The 16061-nt window shown below is 47.8% G+C and overlaps 1 protein-coding gene across 8 annotated transcripts in view; it reads right to left on the bottom strand.

The window, feature by feature from the left end:
- Positions 1-16061, bottom strand: part of ATP7B (ATPase copper transporting beta) — a 79017-nt gene that overhangs the window by 33534 nt on the left and 29422 nt on the right. For 7 of the 8 annotated variants that reach the window (XM_045475071.1, XM_045475080.1, XM_045475062.1 and 4 more), the window contains 4 exons: positions 11362-12604; positions 4550-4807; positions 2333-2496; positions 361-522 (listed from right to left, as the gene is read on the bottom strand). In XM_045475071.1, the coding sequence (XP_045331027.1) occupies positions 361-522; positions 2333-2496; positions 4550-4807; positions 11362-12604 (1827 nt within the window). Of the gene's footprint in view, positions 1-360; positions 523-2332; positions 2497-4549; positions 4808-11361; positions 12605-15432; positions 15741-16061 lie in introns of those variants that run through there. The other variant, XM_045475079.1, reaches the window with a different exon arrangement.

Here is a 16061-nt window from a genome sequence, read left to right as displayed (position 1 = left end):
TTAAACCCCATGTGCCAGGTATCCTGCTGATACTGATGTTTCTCCAGGAATATCTGCGATTAAGACAATAATATCCTTTTTCTTACCCATTCACTGATTTTCACCCTCAGACTGTCTGATATTGACTTGATTTCACAGTTTATTTTAAAACGATCCACCTTTATTTCCATGGGAAAACCCGAAGGAGAGGTTAGGTGACTTTTTTCTTTTTAATTTTTTTGGTTAGCTATATTTTCTCATTTTCCTACAGTGTGTATAAATCACTGTTTTGAAAAAGGAAGGTATATTTTTTTTAATTGAAGTATAGTTGATGCACAACACTACATTAGTTCGTATAATGTTTTTAAATGAACGACTTACCTCGATAATCTTGACAATATCCCGCGGACCAATCATTTCAGGATCAAACTTCACGTGGGCTTTGCTGGTGGCAAGGGCCACAGAGGCGTAGGTGATGCCGTTTGTTCTGGTGAGTTTGGACTCTATGTTGTGAACACAGGATGCACAGGTCATTCCCGTGATCTGCCGCACAAGACAAAAATACTACTCAGGACTGAGAGGATCCCGTCAAAGGCACACGGGGGGCTGGGTTAACAGACAGCCACGAGCCCTTCCTCCTTCCACAGCACCCTTCCTGAGGCCCTGGACTCCCACCTCCAGACCTGTGTGCAGGACTTTCACCCAGAACATTCCCTCAGGGGCTGTGGGCATAGAAACAGTGCTTCTTCCCGAACTCGGGGACAAGAGACGTAGCCAGTCACTGAGCAGATGGCAACAGACCACGGCTTCACTTCCAGCTCTGACAGTGATGGGCTTTCGTGAGCCACCCTACCCTCTCCGTGAGGCCACTGTTGCCACGCCATGCTGCATGTCTTCACATCATGGAGTGAGACATGCCATCCCTGGATATGTATTTAGGCAAGTCAGATGAGTCACTCTTCCAAGTATCAGAGGTCAACATTTCCCAGAATACTAATTAAATACAGACATAAAATGTCCGGTGTCTGAGCATGTGATAACGATATAACTGATACTGCTCAGTTTAAGATAAAAAACACTGTTCAAAAAATGTTTTCACCGGGGTGCCTGGGTGGCTCAGTTGGTTAAGTGTCTGACTTTGGCTCAGGTCATGACCTCGAGGTCCATGGGCTCGAGCCCTGCTTGGGGCTCTGTGCTGACGGCTCAGAGCCTGGGGCCTGTTTCAGATTCTGTGTCTCCCTCTCTCTGCCTCCCTGTGCTCATGCTCTGTCTGTCTCTCTCTCTTTCAAAAACAAATAAACATTAAAAACAATCTTTTTTTAATGTTTTCACCTTTCCCAATAATATTTGTGATCTAGATTTTCCACAGTAGTCTGAGAGAGACAGAGGCATCCCCTTGGGGCTGAGGGTCTGCAGCGAGGGTCCTGCTCCTGTGGTGGGCATGACCGGGGCTAGAACCCAGAGAGCAGGTCGTGTTACCTGACCACACACTGGGAGGCCTGTCCAGAGCAAAGGGTTTGCTCTACAAAGAATGTCACTTATCAAGAGCTCAAAGTGCTACTCGTGTCCTTAGTACTCTTTTTTTAAACCTTTACTTACTACTAACGGCAGTAACTGAACACAGTTAAGGAAGCAAGACCCTTTCACCTCAGTAAAACAGGATTACTCACAGTCTCCCCTTATTTACACATAAAAAGCTTTGTACGGAAGTGCCTGTGAACACAGCATATCGGAAATACTAGATATACCCAATGTTTCAGTGATTTGCGGTCATGTGCAGATGACAGTAGACAGACAGGAAAAACGAGGCCCCGTACCATCCCCTCCCCATCCACACTAGGAACAGCAACCATCCTTGCCGTTCATCTTGGACTGTGTGCTTCAGGACGCCGGTCGCCAGTTACCTTCTAGACACCCCTGTGCCTACGAGCCGGCCCTCCCCCGCTGTGGTGGCGCTGGTTGACACTGGCTACCACACCGACTCACCTCCCCTGGCCTTGCCACATCTCTGCATTCTAGCTTCCCTCTGGGCCTTATGGAATGTGGTCATATTCAACTCTCTCAAAACCAAGCTCTGGGTGGCTGCCATGTTTAGTTCCTCTTCCTCCTACACTCCCGCCACCCACCTGCTCCTCCTCCTCACACCTTGAAGGCGCCCAGTGGGATGTACCCCTATGACTCTGTGACATAACTGACATTCCTGCACAAAATGAACAGGTCGTTGTTGTTGGCTTCAAAGGAGAACGCAACTCCGACAACACACAGGATACGTGCAAAATGGGAGAAGTTTCCCGGCCCCTGTCAGACGCCTGCAGCCCTCTTGCCCCAGCGCCCGCCCGGCCGCTGCACTTACGATCAGCTCGAGGTCACCATCTGAGCCTGTGTAGTTTTCCATTACCGCAGCCTCAAAGCCCAAGTCCTGGATGAGCTGAGCTATCTCCAGCGGCTGGATGACTTCCGGATTGTACTTAACCTCTGCCTTTCCAGCCATCAAGGCGACCAGCACCGAGAGAATACCTGGAACCGTCGGGCCACAGTTACAACACTCCAGGCAGGGCCTCTGGGATGACACATTCAACACAACCTAACAAAGAAACATATCTGCTCCCAGAAGCCTCTAGAACAGGAGTTCTCAAACCGGACTGCACTTTAGGATCACTTGGGCTTTTAGCGAGCACCATGCCTGGCCCCAAACCCAAACCAGTTAAACCAGGACCCCTCAGGGTGGGTGCCAGGCATCTTTCTGTAAAGCTCCCCAGGCGACTTTAACGTACCAGCCAAGTGTGAGAACCACTGTTCTAGAACAGCACTCCTCACACGTTGATGGGCAAATCAACCGAGGACCTTGATAAACTACAGATTCTGGCTCAGTAGGTTTGGAGTGGGTCTGAGGTTCTGTAGGTCCACCCGGCTCCCAGGTGATGCCTGTGCTACTGGCCCTGGGATGGCAGCAGGGTGGGGTGGGGGGTGGGGTGGGTGGCTTTGAGTCAGGCTGGAGAAGACACGGACCGTGTCCACACCTCACAGCAAGGGATACAGTCTGCAGCTTGCAACTACTAAATGTCAGTTAAATGGTGTCCTTTTCCCTCAGACACTTTTCATACACGGAGAAAAAAATTCTTTCAAAAGTGATTTTCCTTACTCTTTTTCAGGCTCTGATCCCATTCAGAAGTGGAAGAGAAATCCTACAGATTACAGACCACCCTGACTTACAATTAATTTGGCTTAAAAATTTTCAATTTCATTTTGGTGCGAGAGTGATACACATTCGTTAGAAACCAGACTTCAGATTTTGGATTTGGATCTTTCCTGGGGCTATGCCATCATGACAATGAGCGACAGATACACATTCTGACACATTTCAGGGTGGCTCGGCCGAGCTATGAGTTTGGTCGGTTAGGTGTATTAAACGCATTTTTTTAAATGTTCATGCATTTTTGTAGGGGGGAGGGGCAGAGAGAGAGGGAGGGAGAGAATCCCAAGCAGGGTGCGTACTATCAGCACAGAGCCCAACAAGGGGCTGTGAACCTGAGCCGAAACCAAGAGTCTGATGCTTAACTGACTGAGCCATCCAGGCTTTAATGCATTTTTGACTTGCAATATTTTTAACATACGATGATGCATTGACTGGGACATGATGCCATTGTATATCCAGTGAGATTATTTGTGAGTTTGAGGGGGGAAATAAGACTCATTCACATAAAAGAAAGAAACGTGCTTTAGAAAGGATGCCATAAGGAATAAAAATGAGGGCTGCAAGTCAGGAAAAGAAACACAGGAACCATGAGATGTAGGATATTTTATGAACAGCCAGCCCATGGATGACAAAGAAACTCTTAGAACACCTAAATTTGAGAAGAGTCTTTCTAGAGCTCCAGCCACAATAAAACATAGGGAACAAGAGGCTGGAGACACATCATCCTAATTTGGGGCTGGCTGTGATGGCCAAGGAATCTGAGCAGAGAGATACATGGAAAGAGAGAAAGGGACTCCGGTGGCAAGGTCGTCATGGTTAAGATATTTTCCAAACAAAAGCGGGACAGGATCTTTGTTGCACTTTCAGGTTTCAGAGACAGTACTGGAAATGTAGTCCAGAGGACAAAACTTGGGCACTTCCGTAACACTCTATGATTTACAGGGACAAAGGACAGAATATTCAAAATTGCAACTTCTCTGCAAACTGCAGGCTACGTATTCATGTGCTAGCTGGAGGCTGATGGATGGGACTGGGGGTGGGGGTGGAGGAGATAAAGACCACCACTAGGACAAGCTGAGGAAGTTATCCATGGAATGTCCCTGACCTTTAAACTGGACTGCCCCTCACTAACTTACTCGGAGACATTTTATCTTAAACAAACTAAACACTTCCTAAGCAGCAGAATGCCAATTGCCCAAGAACATCAGACAAACATCTCTACCATCACCTAATGAACTTGCTGCCAGAGTATCCGGGCTGCTGACAAACTGAGTCAATGAGGATCGTGAAGGGAGAGCACAGTGCCCGTTCTGCTGACCACAGGGGCTCACAGCCTACACGCAGCTTCCCCAGTTCAGTGTGTAGATGGCTTACCTGCCTCTTTCTGAAGGTTTCTCTCTATGTTAGACACACAGGATGCACAGGTCATGCCTGTGATCTGTAAAAAGCACTTCTGTGGTGCCACTGCTGTAGAGGCCTGCGGGGACTTTGATGAGCTGCCGGGGTTGTGGTTCTTAGGGAGCCCCCCAGCATGGGGAGCCGTTCCCTGCACAGACACAGGTCCGCCAGCTGTGGTGTGCACTGTGGAATTACCTGCGCTGTGGTTTCCAACATGGTTGCTGTAACAGTTTTCTAGGATAAAATGGAAGAAATCATTCAGATTAAAAGAACAAAGAACTTTTTTTTACAACAGGAGGTTCAAGCCTGACAAAGTTCTTGAAACAGCTCCATGAAGGTTGGTGTTTCCATCACTGTCCCCCACCTCCCCACAACTAGAGACACAGGCACACAGTGACAGACACATGAAAAGATGCCAATACTCAAGAATGGAATGCTCCAGTTGGATGAGTGCTCTAATTAGATGATGACAACAAGAAGAACTCACCAGGTCCTCTGCGAAGCACACGTCCTTTAAAACAGCTGTGGTACATAGGACTATCGCCCCCATTTTATAAAGAACTGAGTTAGAAGAAATTTTTTTTTATTCTTTATTTTTGAGAGAGAGAGACAGAGTGCAAGTGGGGGAGGAAGAGAGAGAGAGGGAGACCCAGAATCCGAAGCAGGCTCCAGGCTCCGAGCTGTCAGCACAGAGCCCGACGCGGGGCTAGAACTCAAGAACCGTGAGTTCATGACCTGAGCTGAAGTCAGATGCTTAACCGACTAAGCCACCCAGGCGCCCCTGAGTTACAAGAAATTTAAAAATGTGCCCCGAATTCCTCAGGTGATAAGTAATGAAGCTATTTCTAAACCAGGTCTCTACCTCCAGGATCTGTCCCTTTAACCACTGTCACATTCTGGTTAGCAGTCTTTCACTCCTTCCCTACAACAATCAAAACAACCCAACACACCTTTATTGAGTTGTTTGCCTTTTTCTTATTGTTTGCCTATGTCCAGCACGTACTCTGGACACGAATCCTTGTCGTGGGTCCACACTGCAAGTATCTGCTCCCTGTCTGTGCTCCGTACCTGCACTCTCATCTAATGGTGTCTCTTTTGATAAAAGAAGTCCCGAATGTTAATGAGGTCTGACTTATCAACCAACTAAACCAACTTTCATGGTTAGTATGTTTCGTGCTACCTAAACAGTGAAAATGTTCATGCTGTTTTCTTCTAGAAGCTGCTATTTTAATGAACTTCCCCATCAGGCCTATGATACCTGCATTTTAACTTTGTGTAGGTAAGAGGTAAGAGTTAGGGTTAATTTCTTTCCACTTGGATATCCAGTGGAACCAGCTCCATAAACCAAAAAGACCATCCTCTCCCCCACCGAGTTCTGGGATGAGGGTGCAGACGCTGTTGGGGACCATTTTTCTGCCCACTGCATACACACACACACACACACACACACACACACACACACACATACACATAACTAATCACCCAGGTCAAGATGTAGAAAGTTTTCATCACTCCAGAAAGTCAGACCTTTTGATAACAGAATTTGACAACAGAAAGGACCTTTAAGAGTATATACAAAAGATAATTACATCATTTAAAAAACGAACTCTCGCTATTTGAAAATCCACAGCTGCAGAAGATAGAAGTTGGCATTAACTTGTACTGACAATAGGCCATGACTTTGCAAAGTTTTTCTTCTAAATAAATCTCACATCCTGGGATGTTTTGCTCATTTTCTGAAAGGTGCTAAAAACTACTTCCGAAACTCATTCTAAGAGTCCAGTTGATCAACACTTTCAGCACCTTCAGTGAAAACCCTCCAAGGACCTGGCCTTACAGGACCCCTCTACCTTCCAGAAGCAGAGACCACACCTCATCCATCAGCACAGGTGTACTCTCCTGGACTTTGTCATTGTTCAAAATGACTCTGGCCTTTGGATCTCAAATTCACAAAAGCTGTTTTGTAGCCTCAGCCTCTCGACATTCTATCTCTACCCATCAACCCCTCCAGCACCCATTAACCCCTCCCATTACCTGTCCAACTCTCTTGCACCCATCAACCCCTCCAGTACCCATCAACCCCTCCCTTACCTGTCAAACCCTCCTGCACCCATCAACCCCCCCCTTACCTACCCAATCCTCTGTACCCATCAATCCCCCAGCACCCATCAACCCCTGCCATACCCATCAATCCCTCCCATACCCATCACCCCCCCCGCACCCATCACCCCCTGTACCCAACAACCCCAACCATACCTGTCCAACCCTCCTGTACCCATCAACCCCTCCTGTACCCATCAACCCCTCCCATACCCATGAACCCTCCTGCACCTGTCCAACCTCTCCTGATTTTCCCAGTGCATCATCTGTTTTCTGGATTCACTGCGTGTCTATCCAAATATTGTGGTCAACAACTTTAATATTTGTACTATTACAGAGAATTTCATACCCCCCTTACAAACTTATAATTTACACATTGCCATTTCTTCCACATTGAGATCTAACTCAACTAAATTCGGGGCTTCTGGAGATTGCTAAAGAAAGTTGAATTAAACTAACAAGACCCAAACAAGACTATGTTATTGGGCCGTTTTTCTTTATCAATCTATGCTAATACTATGGGTGGGCATTCAGCTTTCTGGAAGTCTACCTGACAATATTATGAAAAACAGTACCTCTAACTGCTTGGCACTTAGTAGAGGCACAATAAGTATTTGTAATGGAATGAAATAATGTTTACTCTCTGTGACTGAGCAATTACACTTTCAGGTATTTACCGTAAGGAAATAACCGTGTGCACAAAATTTAGCCTCAAAGATGCCCATCAGTATTATTTACAATCACATGCACATGAAGTAGATGGGAACAGTCCAGTAGGAAACTGGTTATGACTAAGTTATGGTGCATCCATATAACGGAATGATTTGCAGCCACTCAACATGGTGTTGCAGACATATGGACGGACCTATAAGTATGTTTATGATAAACTGTGGGGTGAAAGAGATTACAAAACCACTATGTATAATACAAATCTATGTATTTCTAAATATAAATTACACATGCTTTGGAAAAACCCAGAAAAGTATATGTGAAATAAAGTACACCATGTGGATTTTGGCATAAGAATATTCTAGACAGAGGGATAGCAGGTACAAGACCCTGAAGTGAGGACAAGCCTGATATGAGGATTAGAAAGAGGTTAGAAAGGTAGGGAGTCAGGGGGAGGGGGCTTCTAGATCACCCTAAGGACTCCCTCTTAAGATGGGAAGGTTTCAGAGTATTAACAGGGTAACAGGATTACCGTGAATACTGGGCAGGGAACAGACTGTAAGGCTGAAAGGCAGGAAGGAGAGACTAGCTCGGAGCCTGTCTAGTGGACACAGCTGATGGTGGCTTGTACCAGGAGTACTCATGGCGGCCAGCACAGTGCCTGGGGCCCAGAAGACCCTCAGTACGTGCTGGGATGAGGGAACAGTGCCCCAGAAGTGACATTATCCATTTACAAGGCTGAGGGGAACATGTCATACATGATAGATGGCTTTTCCTCACACTGTATTCATATATCCAATCACCTATCCATTAATTCATTCATACAAAAAATATTTACCAGGCAAACCAGTGCACAAATGCAGAGCTGATTTCTAGATAAAAAACAGATCTTAATGTATTTTTAGCTGTCAAATAAGCTGACTGAAATTCAGTGCCTGCCACTTGCCTACATGCTCTTGATCATTCCCCTTCCTCTCCCTGTTCCATTATCAAGGGGGCTGACCCTGCAAAACCACTTTTCCAGGCTCCCTTGTCAACTGGTTTCTGGTTAAATTTGGTACCCTGGAGGTAGCAAGTGGGAAACAGGAAAGAAATGGGGGAAACCTAATGTGTTTCCCATCTACCTACGGGGAGCCCAGCTCCTGGCCACGGCCTCTCCCTTTGTAGCTCCGGTGGTTGAGCCAGCTCCCACCAGGCGACCTCAGCCCCTGAGCTCTGGTGGCACCCTCCTGCCTGGGGTGCCAGCTTCTGCCACCAGCCATCTCTTGGGTTTCCTTCCCATTCCCTGTTTGGTTATTCGGCTCTCTAACATGTCTGAGTAGCTCCTGGATTAAATCCTGTCACTGAGCTACCCCACGACCCGGCTTGTCACAGCCTGTTATTTTCTTTCTCTTTCGCTTCCTTCACAAATACCTACTATGTGCTGGGTGCTGCTGAGTCCAAGGAGAAACAAATCACCTGGTTTGAAGACTGTGCTCAAGAAGCCCCTCTTCCTGGTCAATCCGGAATGACCAATCAAATACACGTAACTCTTTTCTAATATCTAAGGGGCTACAATGATAGTTAACGGCACACTTACGGTTTATCCTAAATTAAGACTGCCAGGTGAAATACAAGACGCCCAGCTACATGTGAATTTCAGATAAACAACAAATACTTTCTTAGTATAAGCGTGCCCCAAATGTTGCCTGGGACATACTTATACCAAAATATTAGTCACTGTTGATCTGAAATTCAAATTGAACTAAGTGTCCTGTATTTTATTTGCTAAATCTGGTACACTAAATACCTCTTGGGCTAAACACACAATTCTGTCCAATAAAAATCACTGTTCTTTTCTTTCTAGGCTTACTTGGTCAAATCCAATTATTCTGGATTATGCAGTTCAATGCAAATTTCTTTTTACTGCCAACAACCTGACTCTAGTGTTTAAAGACTTGAAACCTCATACAAATAGAGCAGATGATGACTCTGTACTACATTTCCTACCATTTAAGTACAGGATTTACTGTTCCATTGTGTGTTCCTTACTGATTTTTGTTTAAAAACAAACTCCTTCCTGAAACGTGGTACAAAAGACAAAGTACAGAATGGGGCCGAGTCATTCCACATGACTTACCCACTGCTTTTAAGGGTGTAAGTGCAGGCCAGCCCCACTGACAGGGGACCTTTCCAAGGAGACGCACTTTATCTGGGCGGCCGCTGCAAAGTACATGTGGGAAGGCCCAGTCCAGCTGGCCCTGGGCGCGGCCGGGGGGCTTTGCCCACGAGCCCCTCCTGGTGCCGGGCTGGCCACCGCCCTGCAGCACAGTCTGAGTGCCCGCAGCTGGCACTGCATTGTCCTGGTCTAGCCTGCAACTCGCACCCCCCCACGGGGCCAGTACCTTGGGACCCAAACGGTTAAAACCTTGCTGCCCACACAGCTGGCTGTGGCATGTCCCGCGCTTCCTCATCTCCGGCCTGGCTCTGAACCCCGCACCTATCCATCACCTCTCCACCGCCGCTTGGCTCGGCTCCTGGAGGTCTGCGGCTCCACCATGCGGCTGGGCTCACCGGAGCCTCCCCCACCTCCTAGTTGCACGGAGCCTGAGGCCCCTGAAACATCTTCCTTTCTTTCCAGGGTGCCGTCCCTGTCTGTGACAATTTCCTCCTCCGGACACCCCTTCCTTCCACACCAGTGCCATCACGTTCCTCCTTCTGCCCTTCCCCGGTCACGCTCGCTTTCCCTGGTCTTCCGTCACTTCCCCTGGCTCCTGCCACTCCAATCTGCATTTCCAGCCCTGCTCTCCAGGAATTCAAGCTGGCCTCCGGCAACTGCACACCTAGGGCTCCCGCCGGCTCTCCCTTTCCTCCACGGCCTGCCCCATCACACCCCTCCTCTGGACCAAGCTTGCTGGACCCAACCTCCTGAATGTCATCCTATTCCGTCTCTTGCCCTCCAGCCCCACCTCCTCTCACCCAGCCTCCCACACAGCCTCCGTGCCTCCATCCACACTACACCGACACCGACTGGCCAGCTCAAGTGCAAACTCACCTGCGCTTCCTCTGATTAAAATCCACTGCCGATGCCTGGGTGGCGAGGTCGGGTAAGCGTCCGATTCTTGATTTTGGCTCAGGTCACGAGCTCACAGTTCGTGAGATCAGCCCCAAGTGTCAGCACAGAGCCTGCTTGGGATTCTCTCTCTCCCTTTCTCTCTGCCCCTCCCCTGCTCGCTCGCTCTCTCTCTCAAAAGAAGTAAATAAACTTAAAAAAAAAAAATCCACTGCTGACCCCCTGGCCTTTACAGTCAAGTCCAAGTTCAGCTGACACTCAGACCCGTTCAGAGTGGCCCCCCTGCTGTCCCGCCCGTCTCTCCACCTTCCTGAGTCCTCATGCTTGCTCGGGCTCCTGTCAGCAACCCCAGCACACTGTGCTGCCTCCTGGCCTCCAGCATCCCCGTCCCATCCTGGAGCTCACCGGCTCACACGGGGCTACAACATAAGCTCTCAGGAGAGTCTCACTCGCTCACCAGCCCACCACTCCCAGGCCCGGGCGCCCGGCAGAAATGCACCCCTCTACCCACAGCCATCAAGGAGGGCAAGGGCAGTCATCACTGAATCCCCTCAATTCCCACTTTCAACAGAATGGGATCCAGGTGAGACTACGGTTCTGTTTTTGTTTTGTTGGGCAGAGAAATCTCAGAGAATGTGATGATGATGGTTCTTCTGGAGACAGAAGAGCCTGATGTTCCCCCTGGCCCCACAGGACTCTTCTTTAAAAAGAACACAGAGTCAGAGTTCTCTTCAGAAAAATGCAAAAAACTTAGTATTTTATTCCCAGCTACACGAGAGGCAAAAGCTATACACCCAGAAATTCGACTTCTTCTATCCTGATACACTTGACACGCAAGGAAAAGTTGCAGAATGTTGTCACCAACATTGGCCAGTGAGCAGTGAGTATGGCCGCTGTCACTATGTCCTAAGATGCAAGGAGAGAGGAGAGGACCCCAGGGTGTGCTTCACGTGGGTCAACTACGTACCAGAAACGACTGACGCCTTGAATCCCATTTCTTCAACAGCAGCTCGGAGTCCTTCCGGGTTAATTACAGAGGGATCATAGAGCACCACTCCAGTCCCTTCAGTCAGAGAGACTGATACTCGTCGCACCCCTTCCCTGCGGGAGAGCAGGCCTTCGATGGACTGGACGCAGGACGCACAGGTCATGCCACCAATGGCAAGCACCACGGTACTGCACAGGCCCTGCATCCGGGTTCCCTGGGTGGGGGCGGGGGCGAGATGCGTGGAAGGCCTGTTATCGGTGCCACTCCCCGCTGCTCCATCAGGAAGAGAAACTTGAAAGTTCCCAGGAGGAAGAGCCTCAATGGCCCTCTGCAGGGCCCCGGGGGTGACACGAGAAGGGTCAAACTGTACTTGGGCAATTCTGTTCTCCAAGGACACTTGAATACTTTGAACCCCTGGGAGTTGGCCTATATTTTCTTCAATATTCAGGACACAAGATTTACAGTGCATTCCATCTACTCTCAGTTGCAGGGTGACCACACGGCTCCCTTGGTGCCCCAAGGTCTCAGAGTTATTGAGATTCTGGTTCTGGGTACCAGACGTCAAAGGGGTCTTTGGGTTGGTCCTCTGTAACCGCCCAATATCAATTGGTCCCAGGCTTACGGGTGCCACTCTGTTCTTGATGACAGCTTCAAATCCCATGTCGTTTACGTGGTCCCTGAGGTCTTGGGGCTGAATGAGATAAGGCTGGTAAGTAATGACTGCCTCCTGGGTGCCAAGGGAGACTCGGGCCCTCACTACCCCTTGCAGCTTCCCCAGCCTGCCTTCGATGGAGCTGACACAGGACTGGCAGGTCATACCCTCCACCCGGAGCTTGACCGTGGCCTCCAGGGCAGACGAGGATCTCGAGGGCCAGGAGGCAGCCTTTCCTTCTGTGATGCTGGCCTCGAAGCCCACGTCCTCGATGTGACGGCAAACCTGCGGCAGGCTCAGGACCGACGGCACATAGATCACAGTCGCGCTGCCTTGTTCCAGGGAAACCTTAATGCTCACGATGCCTTTCAAACTCGAAATCCTGCCCTCGATAGACTTTACACATGACTGGCAAGTCATGCCCGAAATGCTGATGGTGCCGGTGGTCGTCTGAGAGGGGCACACGCTGTCCAGACCACCCTCGTAGCCAACATTGTCAAAGGCGAAACTCTGCTTCTGCTGCATTGCTGGCTCCCAGACACGAGCGGGCAAAGAATGTTTAGACAGGATCTAAAAGGAAAAGAAATAACACTTTTTCATCCTTAAAACCAAATATTTGTGGGGCATCTGGGTGGGTCAGTAAGTTAAGCGTCAGACTCTTGATTTTGGCTCAGGTCATGATCTCCCGGGTTTGTGAGATCTAGCCCTGCGTCGGGCTTGTGCTGACAGTGGGAAGCCTGGTTGGGATTCTCTCTCTCCCTCTCTCTCTCTGCCCTTCCCCTACACACACACACACACACACACACACACACACTCTCTCTCTCTCTCTCTCTTAAAGATAAATATTTTTTTTTAAAAAAAGCTTAATATTTGCTAAAATATCCCAGCTTGTCTGACACTGAGAAAATGGAAAACATTGCCACTGGTGTCAAAACATCCTGAGAGTATAACAACATTAAATGCAGGGAAAGGAAGATATAAAAACATTATTTATCAAATGAAATGGTTCCAATGGGTTTCTTTTAGCTTGAACATTCTGTGACTCTGAACCTAGAAGTCAACCGCCCACCTTGTTTTCCTTACCTCGAAGATGTGGAGGTCTCTACAGGGAAGGAGGGGAGCGTGATGCAGCTCACGTGCACAGAATGAGCGTGGCAGGCCCCCAGCAGAGGCAGACAGCACAGTGGCCCACAACGGGAGGCCGGAGGCTCTCAGCAGAGCCCCCCTCACCTCTGGCTGATACCTGAAATCTCCCTGCAGAACGTGGTCCTTTGAGCTCAAACGCTGGGGGTGCTGCTGCAATGCACATACACAGAATAGGCAACACCTGACTTCTGTATCTCCTTCTAGGGGTGTCCCTGTCATTCTCTCAGCAGGGGTTAAATTCAACAACCGTAGGGCACCTGCTCTGAATGCCGACCTCCGAGGCCCCGTGGGGTCAGACCACATGCTTGGGGAAAAAGGTCTGGCGGTATGCTCCTCAAGCCAGGGAAATGAGCACGAGTGGCTGGGCCAAGAGGGGCAGGAGGTGGAGAGCTGGGGGAACTTCTCTGTTCTGCCTCCACTGAGCGTCACTGCCCTCCTGGGTGTTCAGGACAGTTGTGGTCGCTACCTAAAATTAAAAGTGTTTTACCAAATTAAGTGGACCCATCTTCTTAATGTACCAGAGTATATGCATAATTTCCTGACTTCTCATAATGATGTGGCTTCACCTATTCCATTCACAAAACCAAATCCTCCTTTCACAGGGTCCCAGGCTCACCACTCTCCTAATTAGATACAGTTTTTATACCAGTACTATTCCATGCTTCAGAAATTCGGGAACAGGCCTTTACATACGGTATGTGACAAAAAAGCATGTCAGTCTCTGTGCTTACACAATCCTACTTAGATCTTCAGATGAATCTCCATTACATGGATTGACCTTCTCCGTAACCCTGTGCATAAAATAAAATGCCTATCTTTCCAACTTCAGCTTTTTGAGAACCTTAACAAAACCTTAACCTTTTTTTTTTAAAGTTTATTTATTTATTTTGAGAGAGAGAAAGCAGAAGTTGGGGAGGGGCAGAAAGAAAGGGAAAGAGAGAATCCCAAGCAGGCTCCACACTGTCAGTGCAGAGGCCGACGCGGGGCCACAGCCCACAACGAACGAGATCATGACCTGAGCCCAAATCTAGAGTCTGATGCTTAACCAACAGAGCCACCCAGGTGCCTTGAAAGTTTAAATAACTTCTAAAGCAGACTATAAATGTTCATTTGTACAACCACAAAGGAAATCCGAAACTAGTCTGGGATTAATAATTATAAAAAACTGTTTTAACAGCATTCACTGTAGTATTCCCTAAAATAGTAGAGAAAAAAAAAGTAAACAAGTAATTTACGGGATAGCCACTCAAGCGTTCATTGCATTCAATAAATATACTGAAATTACCTGTGGTACAAATCAAATTACCTGTGGTACAGAAGTGCAGTATACGATAAGGATGACATAACACAACGGTATTAAGTGGATAACTGGGAAAAACACAACTTGGGACCTATACACCAAGAGATATTTCTGAGACCTCAGATAGTAATAATACAAGAAAACACAGGAAAATACCCATTACAATCTCAGGCAAGGACAAGTCTAAATACAAGAAAAGAAACAGGAAAACAAGAAAATCCAAAAGCTAGAGAAGACTGATAAATCTAACCACAAAAAGAGAAAATGTGGCTCTGACCAAGGAAAATGATAAATGAGAAACAGGGTGGGGGGGAGGAGAGGAAGATTTGCTCCATACTAAGCAAGAGCTAATTTTGTTAAAATGTAAAGAGCTCCTTCTAAAAAGAAAAAGGCCAACAATCCAACAGAAAACAGGCAGTCCATCAAACAGGAAACGCAAAAGCCTTTTCAACATCTGCAGAAACAACAGTAAGGAAGAAATGTAACACTCCAATAGCACGGTGGCCTTTCTCACCACTCAGGCTGGCACCATCCACGCAGTCCCTAGAGCTGGTGAGGGCATCACCTCTCATGAGGGCAACTTGGCACTACGTGTGAAAATGACAAATCCAAATATTCTTTGGCCCAACAACTCTATCTCTATGAATTTACTCAATAAATATATTTGTTCACGTATAAAAGCAAGCATGCAACAAAGATATTAAACGCTGCAAAGAACTGGAAACATAAATGCCCATCAGTAAGAGGCCAATTAACTAAATTATTGCACAGTTATACAGAGGAATGCTTTCCAGCTCTTAAAAAAGGAATGAGGCAGCTCTAAATATACTGAAATAGCAAATATATCATTCAGTGAACAAAAGCAAGACACAGAATTTACGGTGAATACAGTGTTTTAGTTATCTGTTGCTGCCTGACAAGCCAAATCTAGTGGCTCAGAGAGATAGCTCACAGTTTTTCAATTTGGACAGGGCTCAGCGGGGAAGGCTTGTCTGCTCCTCATGGTATCGTCCGGGGTGGCCTCAGTGAGACTGGAGGTTCCACTTCCAAGAAGATGGTTTGTCCGCGACATGGCTGGCAGGTTGATGTCGGTGACTGTCTGGAAGCTGTCAGCAGAGACCTCAGTTCTCTTCCATGGAGCCTCTCCACGTGGCTAGGCTGGGTACCTCACAGCTGGTGGTTTCTGGGTTCTGAGAGGGAGTGTCACAATAGTGAACATTCCCAGAGAACAAGTCCCAGTATGCAAGCGCTTACCAAGCCTCTGCTCGCATCACATTTGCTAATTCACCATTGGCCACAGCCAGGCACATGGCCAAGCTCAGTCAGTACGGGAAGGAATTATATAAGGGCTTAAATACAAGGAGCTGTAGTTCGTTGGGAGAGTCACCAAAGTTCGTTCTATCATAGCATGCTAGCACTATTTGTGAGCAAAGGAGTATTATCCCCATAGCTACTTGTATATACATGGACGGGCTCTGGGAGAAGGCATAAGAAACTGGTACAGAGTCTGAGGAGGATCAGGGGCTGAGGCAAGGAGAGGGGAGGAAGAGTTATTTTTCAACGTATAACCTATTGTACAAT

This window comes from Leopardus geoffroyi, chromosome A1 (genome assembly GCF_018350155.1).
Source record: "Leopardus geoffroyi isolate Oge1 chromosome A1, O.geoffroyi_Oge1_pat1.0, whole genome shotgun sequence".
Taxonomy (NCBI): domain Eukaryota; kingdom Metazoa; phylum Chordata; class Mammalia; order Carnivora; family Felidae; genus Leopardus; species Leopardus geoffroyi.
Note: the sequence above shows the minus strand (reverse complement) of the source record. Positions and strands in the feature narration are given on the sequence as shown.